Below are 17,118 nucleotides of genomic sequence, written 5' to 3'. Positions count from 1 at the left end.
TTTTTACGTATTTTACTATAATCCAATATTAGAATCTGCACATTTAATTTAATTCATTTATTTAACATTTTATATTTTAAAAGAAAACCCTGATTTTATCCATTTATTCAGCTGAACTAAACTATATTTTCAAATAGTTTTCATGCTTAATTTCTATATAAGCTATTGAAGTTTATTTCTTATCTTAGGAAGCAGTGCTCGTAATGTATGCAAACACTACATCATATCCATGTATATATATGTATATTTTCAAACATGATTTCTTTTTGCAGTTTGCAATTCAAAAGCCGCAAGTGGGTTAAGCACATACAACTAATTTGCATATAGAAGCTTTGACAGCATGACGCAGAGTGCTTGACTGATTGACTGTCTGTCTCTCTCTCTGTCTATCTGTCTGTCTGTCCGTCTATCTATAGTATGTTGTCGGTATTCTCTCACTCTCTCGACCTCAGTTGGTCTGAGTATGTGGTTGCTAATAAATTGCAATTAGAATAACATTCGAAGACATCTTGGCTGAACTCTCTGCAATAAACTGCAATGGCGGCTGCAACGAGTGGAATGGAACACGAACCTGAACGACCGACCTTGGCTAGGAAACAATGTGAATACACCTATGCTAAAATGGATGACGACTTCTCTATAGTTCTCTTAGTTTTTCATTCATAAATATTAACTGGAATTTGCATGCAAATTCATTCAAACTCAACTTGGCTTATTATGCGCCAAATGGGTGCAGCTCGTGGGTGGACTTGGATATGTGTTAATTAATTGCTTTGCTGTTTAACGGTATTCACTGATGTTTTTCTGTGGCAACACAGAAAAAACACAGTCAGGAAAGAGCAGTCGCTTGGCATTGGCCATTGAGCTGTGGTGAGGAGAGGTGAGTTGCATCAAGTCGAGTCTCGTCGAGTCTCCCGGCTGTCAGTCACATAGAGCACAACTCTATCCAGAGTCTGACGCAAGCATGCAGCGACGTCGTATTGTTTATAGTCATATTTCAAGATGACAACAACGCGTCCAGTTCGCATGGGGCTGCCAGTTTTTCCTCTTGTGTTTTCCATTACATAAACGGAAGGCTGACGAAAAATTCCACGTTGAACGTGGATGACGTTGACTTGGAGCCACGTATTTGGTTTCCACGCCGTCATTGTTGCTGGTCAACGGGGCAAGGCGGCTCCGGCCGGGGTGCGTGGGGAAGCGGCTTAGATTAACTGAGAAACTAACTGTTGTCACATTGACGAACTGTCACACTGAGCATGAGAGGGAGACAAAGAGAGGCAGAGCGAGCGATTAACGTTGCACAAGAACGGAGATTTCAAAGACGTGACCAACTGTATTGTGCGCATTGACAACAGAACTTGCTGGCAAAGTTCTCTAAATACAGGGTATCTTAATACTAATTGCCAGTGGTACAAGCTTGAATTGATTATAATTGACTTGACTTTTGCTATTGCAAATTGTTGTTTATAATTATTACAAATCATATCTATTATAATCTGAACGTGGATAGTGTATATATATGTAAGTATATATATATGCCGATATTTCAGCCGTCGTCTGAAGTCGCAAATGCTCTGCAATGAGTTGACTGAAAGAAAATTAAAAAATTTTTGGTGACTTATAAATTATTTAAAATATTTATATATTGATAAATTATTTGTTTAATAAAATACTACTACTACTAAATATTATAATTATATGTAATATTAAAAAAATATATATATATTTTTTTAAATTTATTTATATGTTTTATTTTACTTTTTTTTATTTCTTAAATATTATTTTAAAGCACTAAATATTAGTATTCTTAAATATAATTTTTGTAACGTTTTGAAATAAAAATAATGAGACTGCAAAAGATTCGCATTTACTAATACAAATATTAATTATAATTTATACGAGGTTATAGTTATATATAAATTATATTATTATTAACATATAATTATATATAAATCATAATTAAAATATTTTTTATTTTTTTATATTTTATTTTATTCGATAATGCATGTTAGGTATAACAGCTTATGGGCAAATATCAACTTAAATGAACAAAAATATTTTTCATTATTCATTAGGCCAAATTATTTTATATTTATTTCTCTATTATGTTTTTATTTATTGTTAAGTTATTTAATTTTTATTCTATCTCTCTTTCATTTGTTAAGCCTGTTTTTTTTTTCGCACTTTATTACCAAATGCTAATGACATCCGGCTACTTTGGTATACGTATTTGGACATGGTATTTAGCACATGGCGCACTCGTTGAGGCGTACTCCATTGAGCTATTGGTCATTTGGACCGCTCGTGGTGTGTTGGGCTGTTGCAATAGCTGCACAAACGCCGAAATGCCCACTGACAAGTTAATAGTCGAGCGGAAGCTGTTTTGACAAATGCACTTCAGCTGACAGCGAGAGGGGAGGCGTCTGTAGGGGGGCAATATCAATTTGCGAAATCGCTTTACAAATCTACAGCGTTCTGCCGATGACATAATTCATATTTTCTGCTGATTGACAGCGCAATTGTGTGTCGTACATATAATTACTATAACAAGACATTGAAACACTTAGCGTTTGCCCAAGCTAATGACATGTTTTTTTTTATGTAACTTCACATAGCGAAAAGATTATATAGACTGACGTTATTAATTATTTTTGTCTTTTTGTCTTGAACTTTATACTATAGGTCGATAGATGTAGAACTTGAATTGAATAGGGGGGGAACTCTCCTGTCTCTCTTTCCTTCTCTCTCTCACTCCTCTCTCTTGCCCTCCCTCACTCTCTCTCTCTCTCTCTCTCACTCTCCTTCTCTCTCTCTTTGTCTCTCTTTTGCACGTTTGCCACACACACATATAAGTACTACTCACATTATTTCTCTCTCGCTCGAAATTAAAGATAGCTCATATCTAAAGCAAATCCCATAACTCTGTATAATTTACAGTTTTTTGACACTCTTGTCATCACTTTTAAAAAAAAAAGAGTTTAATTGTTTAGTATACATTTCATAGAACTATTATTATACATTTCATAGAACTATTATATATGTATATATAATCCCTGAAATGATACATATTTTTCTATGAAAGCAGCCTATTTTTCATGCAACCTATATAAAACTGAACTACTACGTGCTGTACTATCTCTGCATATCAGCAGCATCTTATCAGCATCCGAGTACTATTTATGGCTAGCCCTACATGACACAATGACTTCATAATGCTCTATTTAAATAATGATAATATTTTAATAACAGTAATAATATAAGGAGTATTATATAAATTATACATATATAAAGAATCTAGACAGTTCATATTATTTTAAACTTTTTTTTAAGCTCTTTTCCGATTCGATTCAGAAATGTCCATCACTTTGTTTTCCTATTCAGTGTTTGTTTTCGTTAAGACAAGTTCAATTTATGATGCCTAATTGCGGCATTCATCATTTTGGTTGTCTGTTAAAGAGGCGCTGGCGCTATGTTTTATCGATATGCTGCCGAGAATTGAAAAAGCCCGTCTCACAGTTAAAAAGCTGAGACTGCAGCTGACGCTGATGTTGCTCTGGCTGTCTGTCTTATAAATGATGGTCTAACATTTCCTCGAGAACTGGCATAGCGCCGCATGCCACGGCAAAAGATCTAAAAACGTATGCTTCGCGGCTCGGATGTATATCTGTGTTTCTTTCTAAATTTTGTGCTGCCCACGCACTACAGCTGCCAAAGAGAACGGGCTCCAAAACAAAAATAAAACAAAAAGCAAATAAAACAACAACAAAAATTGAAAATAAACACAAAAATAAGAAAAGAAAAACCTGCTGCATCATTTTTTACTCGAAGATTACATAATGATTGACAATTCATTATGCCAGCGAGCTGTAGCCGGCCAGGGCATTGGAAAGGCGGCTCGAGGTCTCGGGCTCGGGCTCGGGCTCGGGATACTGTGCTTGTTTTTAATGGCTTGTAAGATTAGGCGGCTCTGGGCAATGAGGAAGTGTTCTGTTCTGCTCTGTTCTGTTTGGCTTTTGGGCCCACATCTTGCAGCAATATAAGTTATTAATGGCTGTTTTCATTTTACCTTTATTTTCAGGTGAGTAACTCGAGTGAGAGAGAAGGAGAGAGACCAGAACCGCTCAAGATGCATCTGCACTCGCATATGCCATATGCCATATCCCATATCCCATACACCCAATGGCCGCAATTAAGTAAGTAAATATGCTGAGCTAAGAGCCAAGGTCACAGCGGTCCATAGTCTAATTGACAGCACCTACGGAGGTGTGACCGCAAATATCGTGAACTTTCAGAACAATAGTCAGTCGATCCAATAGAAATCGACTTCTGATTTGACTGACACATTGCACAACTCGGTTCGAGTTCGAGGCTTTGTACACCTGGTACTAATTGAGGCAATTAGTGTGCTCTCAAATGCCATTTTGTATCGATGTGCCTGCGTGTGTGTGTGTGTTTGTATTTTTTTTCAATATTTCTACTCAATTCGATCAGTTGGTTTAGCTGCGAACAGGTGGCAACGGACGGGGTGGCAAGGGGAGCTCATAATTAGCCTAAACATCGACGGTTCAAGCGACTAGCTGTCTGGTAATACAGCTTGAAAACAACGATCGCACGAGCAACATATCGAATGACCTTCGTTACGTTCATTTTTGTGATTGCATCAGAAATTGCTGTGGCACAGGCTGCACGAGTAGAGCATACCCTAGAAAGAACTTTGATACTTGATATAATTAAATTTAATTATCTTTGCAATCTTTTAATTGTCAATTCAGTTGTGTAAAGAGATTTTTTTTCGAAACACGGTTGGAGATTGTACATCTAGAAGTTGCTATGGCAACAGCTTAAAGTCACGAAATGCATTTTAATAATTCGATTATAGTTATGTTTGCTATATAGGGAATAATCTATGTAGGGAATAAGCTATATGCCTAAATGTTATGTAATTTATTGTATTATGTTTGAGAACATACATTTTTGGTGGACTCAGATGAGTAAGCCACAGCGATCTATTCTGAGGCACTGATGTTTGAATGGGAGCATTTTATACCTAACTATTCTCCTTCTATGAGTATTTTTTAAGTGATAGGTGAAGGAGTGGAATGGAAGAAAAGAGTAATCTATATTTATTGCCATGGTGTTTTTTTAATTTTAGTAAATTCTAGTAAAAACTGTACCAAACAAATATCATTAAATAGATGAAACCTTGATTTTAATTAATTATTTTATAATGATTATTCAAATTAAAATTCTTATTTTTTTATACCCTGAACCCATTGAAAATGTTTTTTTTTTTTTTTTTTAGAAATTTTTTTAAGTAATTTATGCATATCGGTTCTTATGTTATGTCATAAAAAAATGTGAAATAATATTAAACGATTATAGAGTATGACTAGTTTATTAACAACTATTAGGTCTCTAGTTACAACTACTATAGGCACTCGAATGAGGCACTCAAAAATGATCATTACAATAATAATTCAGTTTGCAAACTAATATTTATTTTAATATATGTATACTCTTGGTAAGACGTTAACTATTTTTACTCTTTCACAATATAAACAAACAACTACTATCGGAAATTGTTTTAAGCAATGTATAGACAAGCCATAAAATGTCTTCACCTGCAGGTTTATTAACCTATCGAATACCGCAACATTTGAGTACCCATATTTTCGGCTCTGTGGATTCGTAGACAACCTGCTTTGGGTAAAATCATATTTTAACATTTTCCGCTGCCCAAAACTTGTTGAAATTCCACAACAGCACAACATGCACTCAAACATTCACACAGGCACACACACACACAGATACAGGTGTGAGCGGGCCTTATAAATGGTAGCTTCAAGCAACGAACTCTATGGCGCAATGCCTGACTAGATTTCAGCTGAAAATGCGAATTGAAGAGAAAAAACTGCTGTAGTAGATGAACGAACGACCTTAAAGGCCTCCTTTCCTAGTGAACATCGTCGTTGGCTTACTCTTTCTTAGTATATCTAAAAGTTTTGGAATATTTTGGAACTTCAATTTTCAATATATTTGCTCTGATACCTTTGATAAACTGAAGAGGATTACTTGGCTCCATAGCCTGTATTAATTTGTGAATTTCTGTTTATGTTTTTGATGCCTTTTAGACTTATAGAACTACAAGTATGTAGTTAAGTTATAGGCAAGCTTAGTATTCGTTTAATATTTAAATAATTAAAAATATTTTTTAATGCGTTGAAAATATACTAAACAATTTAATCAATATTGATGCAACCAACTTTTTTACAAAATATTTATTTGAATTGTATAGTTTTATGTTTTATAATATTTAATTTTTTTTTTGTGAATTTTTATATATAATATTTAAATTAAAACTTATTAATATAAATGTTTAAACAAATTATTTACATATTATATAATATATTTTGTATAAGATATAAATAATTTGTATAAGTATTATATAAATATATATTGTATGTATTATTATTAATTTAATTTTATCGCCCAATTTCAACAATAAATGATAATGTGTTAAGTAATATATAATAATATATGTAATAAAATATATATTTCAATTAATTATTTAATTTTATATAATAAAATATTAATTCATAATTATTTCCTCTTTTTGTTAAAATAAATAAATGTAAATAGAATATTTATCAATTTATAATATTTTATATTGCATGACTAATATCTAATATCTATCTGGTATATTTATAGTTATTTAATGTGTTTGCGTGTCAGCTGTTGCATGGTGAAAGACTCGAGCGACATCGTGTTGCAGTTTCAGGAAGTTATTCTGACACATCCTTTGCCTGGTTGCGATAGACAACCATGGTAACGCATAGACGGCAAAGAGAGAGAGAGAGAGAGAGAGCCACCTGCCTCGCCCATCAGCTCCATCATTCAGCTTCAACATTTTGGGCGCCTCCTCCTCAGACAGCTCGACAGCTCGACTTCTTCTGACTCTTCCGACTGAGCTGCTAGCGAGAAAATTGTTGTTGCTAATTTTGTTGCTGCTGTTGCAACTCTGTGTATGTGTGTGTATATGATTGTTGTTCGCAACAAAGATGTTCTAAATGTTAAGTTATGTTGTTGTTGCTGTTGCTGTTGCTGTTTGCTATTGTGTGTGGCTGTCGTTCTGCTTCTGCTGCTTCTACAGATGCGCTTGAATTGGGTCTCTCTTAGCTTTGGGCGCTCAGTAGCTGTTGCTGTTGCTGTTGCTGTTGCAGTTGCAGTGGCAGTGGCAGTTGGCTGTTGTTGCTATTGTTGTGTAATCAGCAAATAACGGCACTTAATGACTGAATGAGTTTTTCTTGAGCAGAAGCCAGCAAACGATAGATGCATTTTGCGGTATACGCCATTTTCAAGTATTACTCACGAGGCACGAGACACGAACCATGAGCCATGAGCCATGAGGCATGAGGCATGTGGCATGAGTAGATGAGGCACAAAGCGTTACGCGTACGTATCTAGCGCATCGATAACTTTATTTTTGGGCCGCATTCCGTGGTCCCCTTTTATGGCCGTCTATATGTATGTATTTACAATCGATCTATGACATGGATAGCTTTGTGTACACATTTACACATGGAATAGCTACCTTCTAGCACCTTGGTACTTAGGCATGCCGATCGCTGCAATCCATTTACGGAATATTTATATATATGTAATACAGCCAGCAACGGCACACGCAACTTTTGATTACTGTTGAGCTTCAATGGTTAGCACTGCAGGCTTGGCCGCACTAAGACATACCCTACTTTTCACTCATCACAGAAGTAATTTCAGTCACAAAAAAACATACATATCTATAAAATAGCGTAAGCTATGTCTACATTTACCTCATCAATCCAATCATAGCTAATTCTATCATTCAGTTGACTAATAAAAGGATTTTGACCTAATATATATATTTTTTAAATTTATTTATAAGCAAATTTTTATATATTTTCTATTAATCGGCGAATTGGCGGCTTGAGTTCCATTTAGCTCAATTTATATATTTACATATATACATTATATCACTCTCTTAGACAGTCTATGATTACTTTGAAACTATCCTCATATTTACTACTCTTTAAACTAACTTGGATGTTAGTAAGGAAAGCGCGTTTAATGCGAGCTTAGAAAGCAAGAACTGCAACTAGAGAATTCCCTTAGCTGTACGCATGCCGCATAGCATGCTGAAGAGCAGAGCCCAAGCAGCTCATTAATGAGTCAGTCAGTCAGTCTTAGACTCACTGGCCAGATCGATTGCAGATGAACGACACATGTTGTTCAGGGTGCATGGACGGCGAGTTACTTCCTGCCTGTTTCTGAACCGGTTGAAGATCACTGAGCACACACAAAGCTGAGCACTGGTTGGCGAATAGCGGTCTAGCTAGGTGGCCAATGGCCAGCACTGGGCCTCTCTAAGCTCTGCATTTAAAAAGGCGGCTCATCAAAGCTTCAATCTGTTAGGAAGCAAATTTCTGAACACGTGCCCAGCCTAAAAGATTAATAACACTATCTGTGGAATTTGTAAATCAACTAAATTCGTTCATTGAATATATATATATATATATATATGCATATATTCATTTATATACAATTGCTTCTGTTTATCAATAAGCAAGCTGATATCTAGAAATTCCATTAATTTCAGTGGCGTCAATGCAGAAGCAAGTAAAGGCAAATAAATTATCAATAAGATAAGTGTAGATAAAGACAATGAAAGTGCTGCAGACGGAAGTGCCAGACTAACAGATACCCTAAATCAAAGCAAATATTTGGTAGCGCTTTTAAATGCAATATATAGAGCTGATATCGCTAATTATCTTGAAAGACTTTCTGTGCTTCTTTATCTTGCCTTGGATTTTAATTATAAGTAAAAGATATGAATTATCAATAAAGAATTTCACGAATGCAAATTCTATCCAAGACTGCTCTTACAAACCCACATACAAATGCCGCTTTTATTACCTATAATTACTTATTACTAAAAATAAAATTATTAATAATAAAGCATTAACCTAGAGATATTTCAGCTTTTAAAAAGACTTTATTGATCTCTCACTTATGCTGATACAGAATATAAATATATATTAGATACGCATATAATATATATACTCATTTAGCACTACATTTTCAATAATATTCATTAATTTACCCATCTTTATGCACGCCCATTCGCTTTAGATGCAGATTTATCAAAATTGTTTTTTAATTGCAATACGTGCTTGGCCCCCAAGTTTTTGTACTTAATAACCTGACGCATGCACACAGAGCACAAAAGCTGAAAGCTAAACGCAACAGATTACAGGTATTATGAATTCGAAATGGTCCAGACGCCAGTAAGTCGTTGTTATGTCATCGAGATAAGGCTTCACTTCAGCAATATCAATATAAATATGCACTTCCGATGCAGTAAATATTACCCGAATGGAATTTCTTTTCAGTTTGCGTTTTCTTCGAAAGAATTTGCAGCTTAAAAAGTCTATAAAAATGGTGGGTTTTTGAGTGTAGGGTGATTCAATAATCAGATATCTTTTATATGAGATTATTAGTATCAAATAAAATAGCCAATCAAGATTTAAATGTTATTCCCTTCGCGGTTCTTCTACACTAACTGACCGATGCTACTGCTAGGAATGTAAATAATGGAAAGAGAGATTCGAATATTGATTATTTGATTACATTACTGTGCAGTGTAAGAGGCGACAATGCACACAGTTGGACTGACTAAATACGAAGCAATTCTGGGGCAGCAGTAAAAAACTCTCTACTGCGGCATATTTTATTACATTAACGGCTCGACCCAGCGAAATGCTGGAAAAGTGCCAAAGTTTATTGAACTGCATTAAGAACGACTCGCATGAAAACAAAAATAAATAAATACCATGTTGCTAACACATTGGTGAAATGACACATGCTGACTGCTGGAGAGAAATAAGGCTTCGCATAAAAAGAGCTCTCAAAGTGTCATTTGAAAAGGAAAATAATATAATGCTATATGTTGTACATAAACTAAAAATAATAATGAATAGTCCAAATACATATTTATTTTTTTTATATATTTATATACATGCATACATGCATATATATATATACATATGTATACTTATATATATTATATACATTTTCTGTCAGTCATTGAGTGCATACTTTTAGGCGTACCATAAATTTTAATATTTATTACATTAATATTTTAATATTATTAATATTATTACATTATAAATAATTTATTAAATTAATTTAAATTTCTTCCCCAATACAAATTAAAATTTTGTTATTCGAAATATGAATATTATGGCCTTCTAAGAATAATATAGGTATATTATAAATATAATTTAAATAATACTGACTTATAAATTTTTTTTTTTTTTAGACAGTTATACATTTATATATACATACATGTATGTCTATAATTAAAAAAATTAATAATAATAGATAATACAACAAAACTTAATAAGAAAACTTTTTTAATTTAACCATTTTTTTTTTTCAAATGGACTATTTCTTAAGGGAGACAAAAAAACAATAATCAAATCAATCAGTATAAATCTATATATTTTATAAATCTTTGGATTTATAGTTAAAAAGAGATCACACGGAATACAAATTTGTAATGTCCTGAATGAAATACACTCAATGACAGAATATGAATTCACCATGAGATAATGCTTAACGATATTCTCATGGTGAAAATCTTAGAGGGGAAACTGAGGGGAGTAGGCAAAACTGAGCAGAAATTTATTGCATACTTTCCTGCGTGATAATTAATTACTAATGGGAAATCTATTCATAATTTTACACACATGCTTCAATTTTCTTGATGTAAAATAAGTTATGAATAATTCTGGATATAAATTGAAATCGAATTTCGAAATATTTAATAGGCGACTTTAAATTGTAGCTTGATTCATTTTATTTATTACTAAATTGTAACCACTATAACAACTGATCACATTGCTTTAAGAATTCTTCAAATTATTTAAGGTCGTGGAATATCATTTCATTGAAGTATGTTTTCTTAATAATAGTCAGAAAACTTTCACCCAGTTAACACGTTAAGTCGATGCACTGTGCCATTAACTACTCATATAATATAATCGCTTACAAACCTGTTTTCAAGTACTCTTGAGCCATGTATACCATTGATTATTATTCAATTCAATTTAAATTAATTACTATAAATTATCATTTGACGCAAGTAATATAAGACTTTAAATTAAAACATAAAAAGTGAATAAATTTCTATTCTATTTAAATTTTGTACATATTTTTAAAAATAAGAACATTTCATATATATATATTTTTTTTTCAAATTGAAGAAAAAGAAATTTCCATAGGTATTTTTAGGTATTCTATTATATTTATAGAAATTGCCATATGTTATCCCAAGTGTTTAGATTTTAGTGTCCCTTCGTTTTTCAGCGTGGAACTTTATACAACCTTAGAGTAGATTCCACTCACTCCACCCATTAAAATAGTCACTTTGAAATTTTAGTAGATTTTATTCGATTTATTTATAATTAAATATAACTCAAAAAACATATATATATATATTACATTAGAATGATTTATCTTCAGACTTATCTGGGAATTGGTTTAATATAATTGATTACGTGAATCCATAGGTTCCCGGTTCTCGCGAGTTCAATAATTTAGATATGCGAGTCCCAGTGCTTGGTCCATTCAATGGCTTCCAGGGTACCCAAGTCCACTTTCCAGATGGCGCCATTCTGGTTGGCTTCAATAGCCTTGACAAAGTTCTGGGCGCACTCCAAACTTGTCTGCGTGGGATGCTCCAGCAGCAACTCGCCTACACGAGGCTCCACATCCAGCCACGAGTTGAATTTGTGGAGCAGAGGTGTCTTTGTGATGCCAGGGTTGATGGAGTAGGCAGTCACGCCGGTAATGGGCGCCAGTTTCTGTATATAGGGATCAAATCACATCTATGTTCACTTTTAATCAATTGGTTTAGGACTTACGGCAAGAGAATTGGTGAAGCTGAGAGCAGCTGCCTTGGATGCGGAGTACACAGGCACCTGGTAGATGGCATTGAAGCCAGTCACCGAGCAGACGTTCGCAATGACACCGCCTGGGCCGCCCTTACGCTTGTCCCAGAAGGACATGATGGCCGTGATGGTGTTCACTGTGCCTGTGAAGTTCACCGCAATGGTACGCTCGATCTGGTGGTCATCCAGGATGCCAGCTCCATTGATGAGCAGATCGACTGTCTTAAGCTGGTCAAAGATTTTCTGCAGAAGCTTTGTGCTCTCGGCTACCGAGACGGTGACATCATAGAGATAGAACGTGACGGTCACCTTGGGGTTGAGTGCCTTCAGCTCGGCAATAGCCGCTGGGTTCTCAATGCGATCAAGGATTACCAGGTTCTAAGGAAGGCAACCAGTTTGTATCGAAGGATTTCTTTCATAGACACTCACTTACCTTTGGTCCCTTCTTGACAATCTCGCGACTGGTGTCGAATCCAATGCCACCGAGTCCAGCGACGAAGATGATATTCTTGTTAGCGATGGCCATTTTCTTAGACTTTTTTTTGTGACCTGCTCAGATGAAAACTGATTGCCGTATGAGGCTGGTAAGCCATGTGCCCAGTATTTATAGCCACACGGCCACGCTGCCCACGCAGCACATGGCTTATCAATAACGAAGGCCGCGCAGTCGGCGCCGACGTTTACTTTGCCGCCATTTCGAGTAGAATTTTCGGCGTTCTGTTTTGATTCGCTTCTGTTTGGTTTTTTTCCGAAATTCTACGCAACTCATGCCAGTTTCACGTATTCCATATGTTTTACTTCGACTCAGGATGACTATTTGTTTGTTTTATGTTGTCTTCGTCTGTTCGCTGGTGTCGCGTAGCGATTTTGTCTACAAATGTTAAATTAAATTCTAGGCAGATACGCCAGTGAAGCAATTTATTTATAATAAAACAAACATCGCGGGCTTTATCGACTGCAAAATACACATTCGAAAGACACAAACGAATGCAAATAAGTAAGAAGGCCCCAGTCGAGACTGCTCGACTAGGAGATACCCTGATCCCTCCAAGCTAATCCATCTGCACTTCTTTCATGCACACATACATACATACACATGCATCCACGCGTACGTACAGCACGCGCTCTGCTGTATATACATATGTATTAGAGGCCTGCATGGGTATACGCGCTTGCGGTCGTCTATACTGATATTCGTAAGTGTTTGAGCATCGCAAGCATTGCTGTAAAACGAAACGAACGGTACGCAAAGTCACCAAGTATTCTGTTTTACTTTACTTCTTACGCTTTGAACAATGTAAAACAAAAACCCATGCAACGAAACGAAACGAAACGAAAAGCGAGTAAAGTGAAAAAAAAATTGTACGGTACTTTTATCGCGCGTTGAGCGCCGTTGCAGAGCAAAAATCAGGCTAGAATTGGCTATATATTAAAATCCTTTAATGGCTAAGTTTATAAAATTAAGTTTATATGAATAAAATTTGGTTACTATTTTTATTTCTAAATAAAAATATGTTTCTGTATTCAATAGTAATATGCCAAATCTAGCTTGAAATAGTCTAAGCTAGCAACACTAGCGGATAGCTAAAACGAAAACAAAACTTGAATGATGCTGTATATTTTCTTTCGTTCGTTGCTTCTTTATTGTACAAGCATTTATGTACCGAACTTTTCGGTATGTAAGCTTAGCTCCTTTTGTTTCGTTCGTCCGTGATGCTTGGGCTTACACTATTTGAAAACAAGTAAGAAGGCTCCAGTCGACACTGCTCGACTAGAGGATACCCTGAACCCTCCAAGTTGATATTCGAATCATTCTGCACTTTTTTTATACACACTATAATAATTTCTTTTGTAGACTTACCATCTTAATGAAACTTTCAGAGCATGTTCATAGAGTTAAAATGTATGTACATTCCAAAGCTTAAGTCTCTTGTACTTGAAATACGTTTTTTTAAATTGGGGGCGAAAGGGGCGTGGTATCCAAAATCTGTATGCGACAAAGAAAAGAAAATATATACTTTATGGGGTCTGCGATCATTCCTTTCATTCATTCATCATTCACCATTTTCCACGCCCTCACATAATATTTATAATATTAAAATTTTTTTTTTTGAATTGGAAATAGTCAACTAAAAATTCTGCGATTTTCTCCCAAATAGTGGAAAATCGATGGCATTTTTTAAATGCCACGCCCCTAAAGGGGAGTACATAATTTTGTTTCTGTGTCAATAAAAAAGCTTCACAGCAACTCAATAAACTTTATGCCCATACCCTCAAAACTTAACATGATATGAATTTATCTATGCCACGCCCCCTTATTCGGCTAATGGAGGTTGTCTAAATATGCCATAAAACATAATTTTATAAAAATTTGTATAAGTTTTATTGAGTCTTTGATTTATAGACTTTAACAGTAACTCCCGTACCAAATATGTATATACAGTTTTACATATCGGGCCTCAACTAGTATTTCCCGATTTGCTGCAATCAAAGTGAACATATTGAGAAAATTTGACCAGCTTGTTAGTTAGATTGGGATCTCTACGTGTATATACTTAAACTTCTTTAGCTTCAAGCTTGTCGAACGAATGAAAAGCCCGACAGACTGTCCGTCTGTCAAGTCTGTATGAGATGTGAATGACTATAACTAGGAGACAACAAATAAGGGCTACAATTGAGATATTCATAAAATTAATAAATATTTAAATTATAAATTGATTCCTTCCCTCAATAATGGCCACACAACTTTTATCTAGCTTACCCTCAAGCTGCTGCTGCTATGCACATAGAGCTTAGTTATTTAGATATACTCGCACATGCATATAATCGATTGCCCGTAAGTCTATTTTGGAAACTAGTTTTCAGTTTGTATAGAATAAGCTATTCATATACGGGTAAATCCATAGCACTAGGCGGCATCGCAAACTAGGTTATACTATAGCAACTATTTGTTCGTTTACTGAACATTTCTATCATTTGACGTACGTAAATTGATCGCACGAATTAAAAAACTAGACACTTTTGTACACCTAAATCTAATTTAAACCTATGATTTAAAAGTAAATGGATATATAAGGGACAGCTATTGTGATCCCAAGTGCATAAATATATATAAAAATAGAACAAATTGATCTTGTAAATTTGTAAATTTAGACTACACTGTACAGGTATAATATCATATGATATAAATATTTTTCAAAAATGGATAAGGCTAGTCTTAGTTTGATTTTATTTTATTCTTTAAACTGGATATTGCTAAAAATGCAGTCGGTTCTTAAAGAAAAAAAATATTGTTAACAACTTCTCAGTTACCACACGCCTATTCCTGTTGCCCAATTGAGATATTTGTTTTCCCAATTTTATAAAATATGCTTGTGTATTTATTGCATTAGAATGATTTGAATAATTTTTGTTTTCAGCCTTATGTGACGATTATTTTTAAATTTTGTTGAGTCTGGTGAATCGAATTTCAATTAGCCGTAGTCGTCTTGAACAGCTTAGATATGCGAATCCCAGTGCTTGGTCCATTCAATGGCTTCCAGGGTACCCAAGTCCACTTTCCAGATGGCGCCATTCTGGTTGGCTTCAATAGCCTTGACAAAGTTCTGGGCGCACTGCAGAGTTGTCTGAGTGGGATGCTCCAGCAGCAGCTCGGCCACACGAGGCTCCACATCCAGCCACGAGTTGAACTTGTGGACCAGAGTTGTCTTCGTGATGCCAGGGTTGATGGAGTAGGCAGTTACACCGGTAATGGGCGCCAGTCTCTATAGAGGAAATTACTTTAGTCACAGCACCCGTCTTATTAAATGGTTTTTCACTTACGGCTAAAGAATTGGTGAAGCTGAGAGCAGCTGCCTTGGATGCGGAGTACACAGGCACCTGGTAGATGGCATTGAAGCCAGTCACCGAGCAGACGTTCGCAATGACACCGCCTGGGCCGCCCTTACGCTTGTCCCAGAAGGACATGATGGCCGTGATGGTGTTCACTGTGCCTGTGAAGTTCACCGCAATGGTACGCTCGATCTGGTGGTCGTCCAGGATGCCTGCTCCATTGATGAGCAGATCGACTGTCTTCAGCTTGTCGAAGATCGTCTTCAATAGCTTTGTGGTCTCTGCTACCGAGACGGTTACATCATAGGGATAGAACGTGACGGTCACCTTGGGGTTGAGTGCCTTCAGCTCGGCAATAGCCGCTGGGTTCTCAATGCGATCAAGGATTACCAGGTTCTAAGGAAGGCAACCAGTTTGTATCGAAGGATTTCTTTCATAGACACCCACTTACCTTTGGTCCCCTCTTGACAATCTCGCGACTGGTGTCGAATCCAATGCCACCGAGTCCAGCGACGAATATGATGTTCTTGTTAGCGATTGCCATTTCTATGGAGCTGCTCTCTAGCTGTTCACCTGTTCAAGCGAAAAGTGAATTGCGAATACGTCCAGCAAGCCCAGTGCCCAGTATTTATAACTGCACTGCAGTGCCATGCTGCCGGTCGTATTGCAAGCAAATCTCTCAGTTGGCTTATCAATAACGCTGACCGCGAAGCTGACGTTGGCGTCGACTTAGACGCCAGCTCGGGCAGAGCTGTTGGCGTTTTGTTTTGATTCGTTGCTTTTTGGTTCTTTTTTCTCCAAAGTCAAAGCAAATCATGCCGGTTTTACGTATTCCATGTGCTTTATTTAGACTCGGAGCATTTTTTGGTTTTATTTTGCCTTTGTCTAAACGCTCGTGTCTTCGCGTGTTTGCGTTTATGTGTAGAAATCTTAAATTAAATTCTACATACTACGCAGCTACGCAGAGTACACATCATGCGCCGCCTCCCTGAACTAGTTTATTTATAATACAACTAGAATTAGAAATGAGATATTCTCAACTGTGCTATACCCTGTTATCTAAATTACATGATAATGCAATTGTCAAACTTTTTTATCGAAATAAATATATATTTTCTTCCATATCAAGTAACCAATTATATATAAATAGCATCAATACTCCAAGTTGTTAAATACTGAACAAAAAGCTAAAGAATGTATGAATTATGTAGATGGTTTTGATCTACTTTATCAGACTGAATATTATAGAGTAAATGAGGAGATAATGCAGGAAACCAGTTTTCAATAAGTTTTGAAT

The 17,118-nt window shown here is 35.6% G+C and overlaps 3 protein-coding genes across 6 annotated transcripts in view; 1 reads left to right on the top strand and 2 right to left on the bottom strand.

Annotated features, from left to right (window-relative positions):
* Positions 1-17,118, top strand: part of LOC6576950 (protein outspread) — a 92,939-nt gene that overhangs the window by 56,545 nt on the left and 19,276 nt on the right. Inside the window, exon 1 of one of the 4 annotated variants that reach the window (XM_032729151.2) lies at positions 13,007-13,186. The exons of the other annotated variants lie outside the window; for them this stretch is intronic. The gene's annotated coding sequence lies outside the window, so the exon portion shown is untranslated. Of the gene's footprint in view, positions 1-13,006; positions 13,187-17,118 lie in introns of those variants that run through there. 4 annotated transcript variants of the gene reach the window in all.
* Positions 11,467-12,579, bottom strand: LOC6576953 (alcohol dehydrogenase 1). The gene is made up of 3 exons (XM_002002894.4): positions 12,424-12,579; positions 11,964-12,368; positions 11,467-11,903 (listed from the first exon to the last, which is right to left on the bottom strand). Exons 1-3 carry the CDS (start codon positions 12,514-12,516, stop codon positions 11,637-11,639), a joined length of 765 nt encoding a protein of 254 aa, XP_002002930.1. The 5' UTR covers positions 12,517-12,579; the 3' UTR covers positions 11,467-11,636.
* On the bottom strand, positions 15,208-16,422 carry LOC6576952 (alcohol dehydrogenase 2). Its single transcript, XM_002002893.4, has 3 exons — positions 16,273-16,422; positions 15,813-16,217; positions 15,208-15,754 (listed from the first exon to the last, which is right to left on the bottom strand). Exons 1-3 carry the CDS (start codon positions 16,363-16,365, stop codon positions 15,488-15,490), a joined length of 765 nt encoding a protein of 254 aa, XP_002002929.1. The 5' UTR covers positions 16,366-16,422; the 3' UTR covers positions 15,208-15,487.

This window comes from Drosophila mojavensis, unplaced genomic scaffold, assembly GCF_018153725.1.
Source record: "Drosophila mojavensis isolate 15081-1352.22 unplaced genomic scaffold, ASM1815372v1 contig_36, whole genome shotgun sequence".
In the NCBI taxonomy this organism is placed as follows: Eukaryota; Metazoa; Arthropoda; class Insecta; order Diptera; family Drosophilidae; genus Drosophila; species Drosophila mojavensis.
The sequence above is the reverse complement of the archived record's forward strand: the minus strand, read 5'-3'. Positions and strand labels throughout refer to the sequence as shown.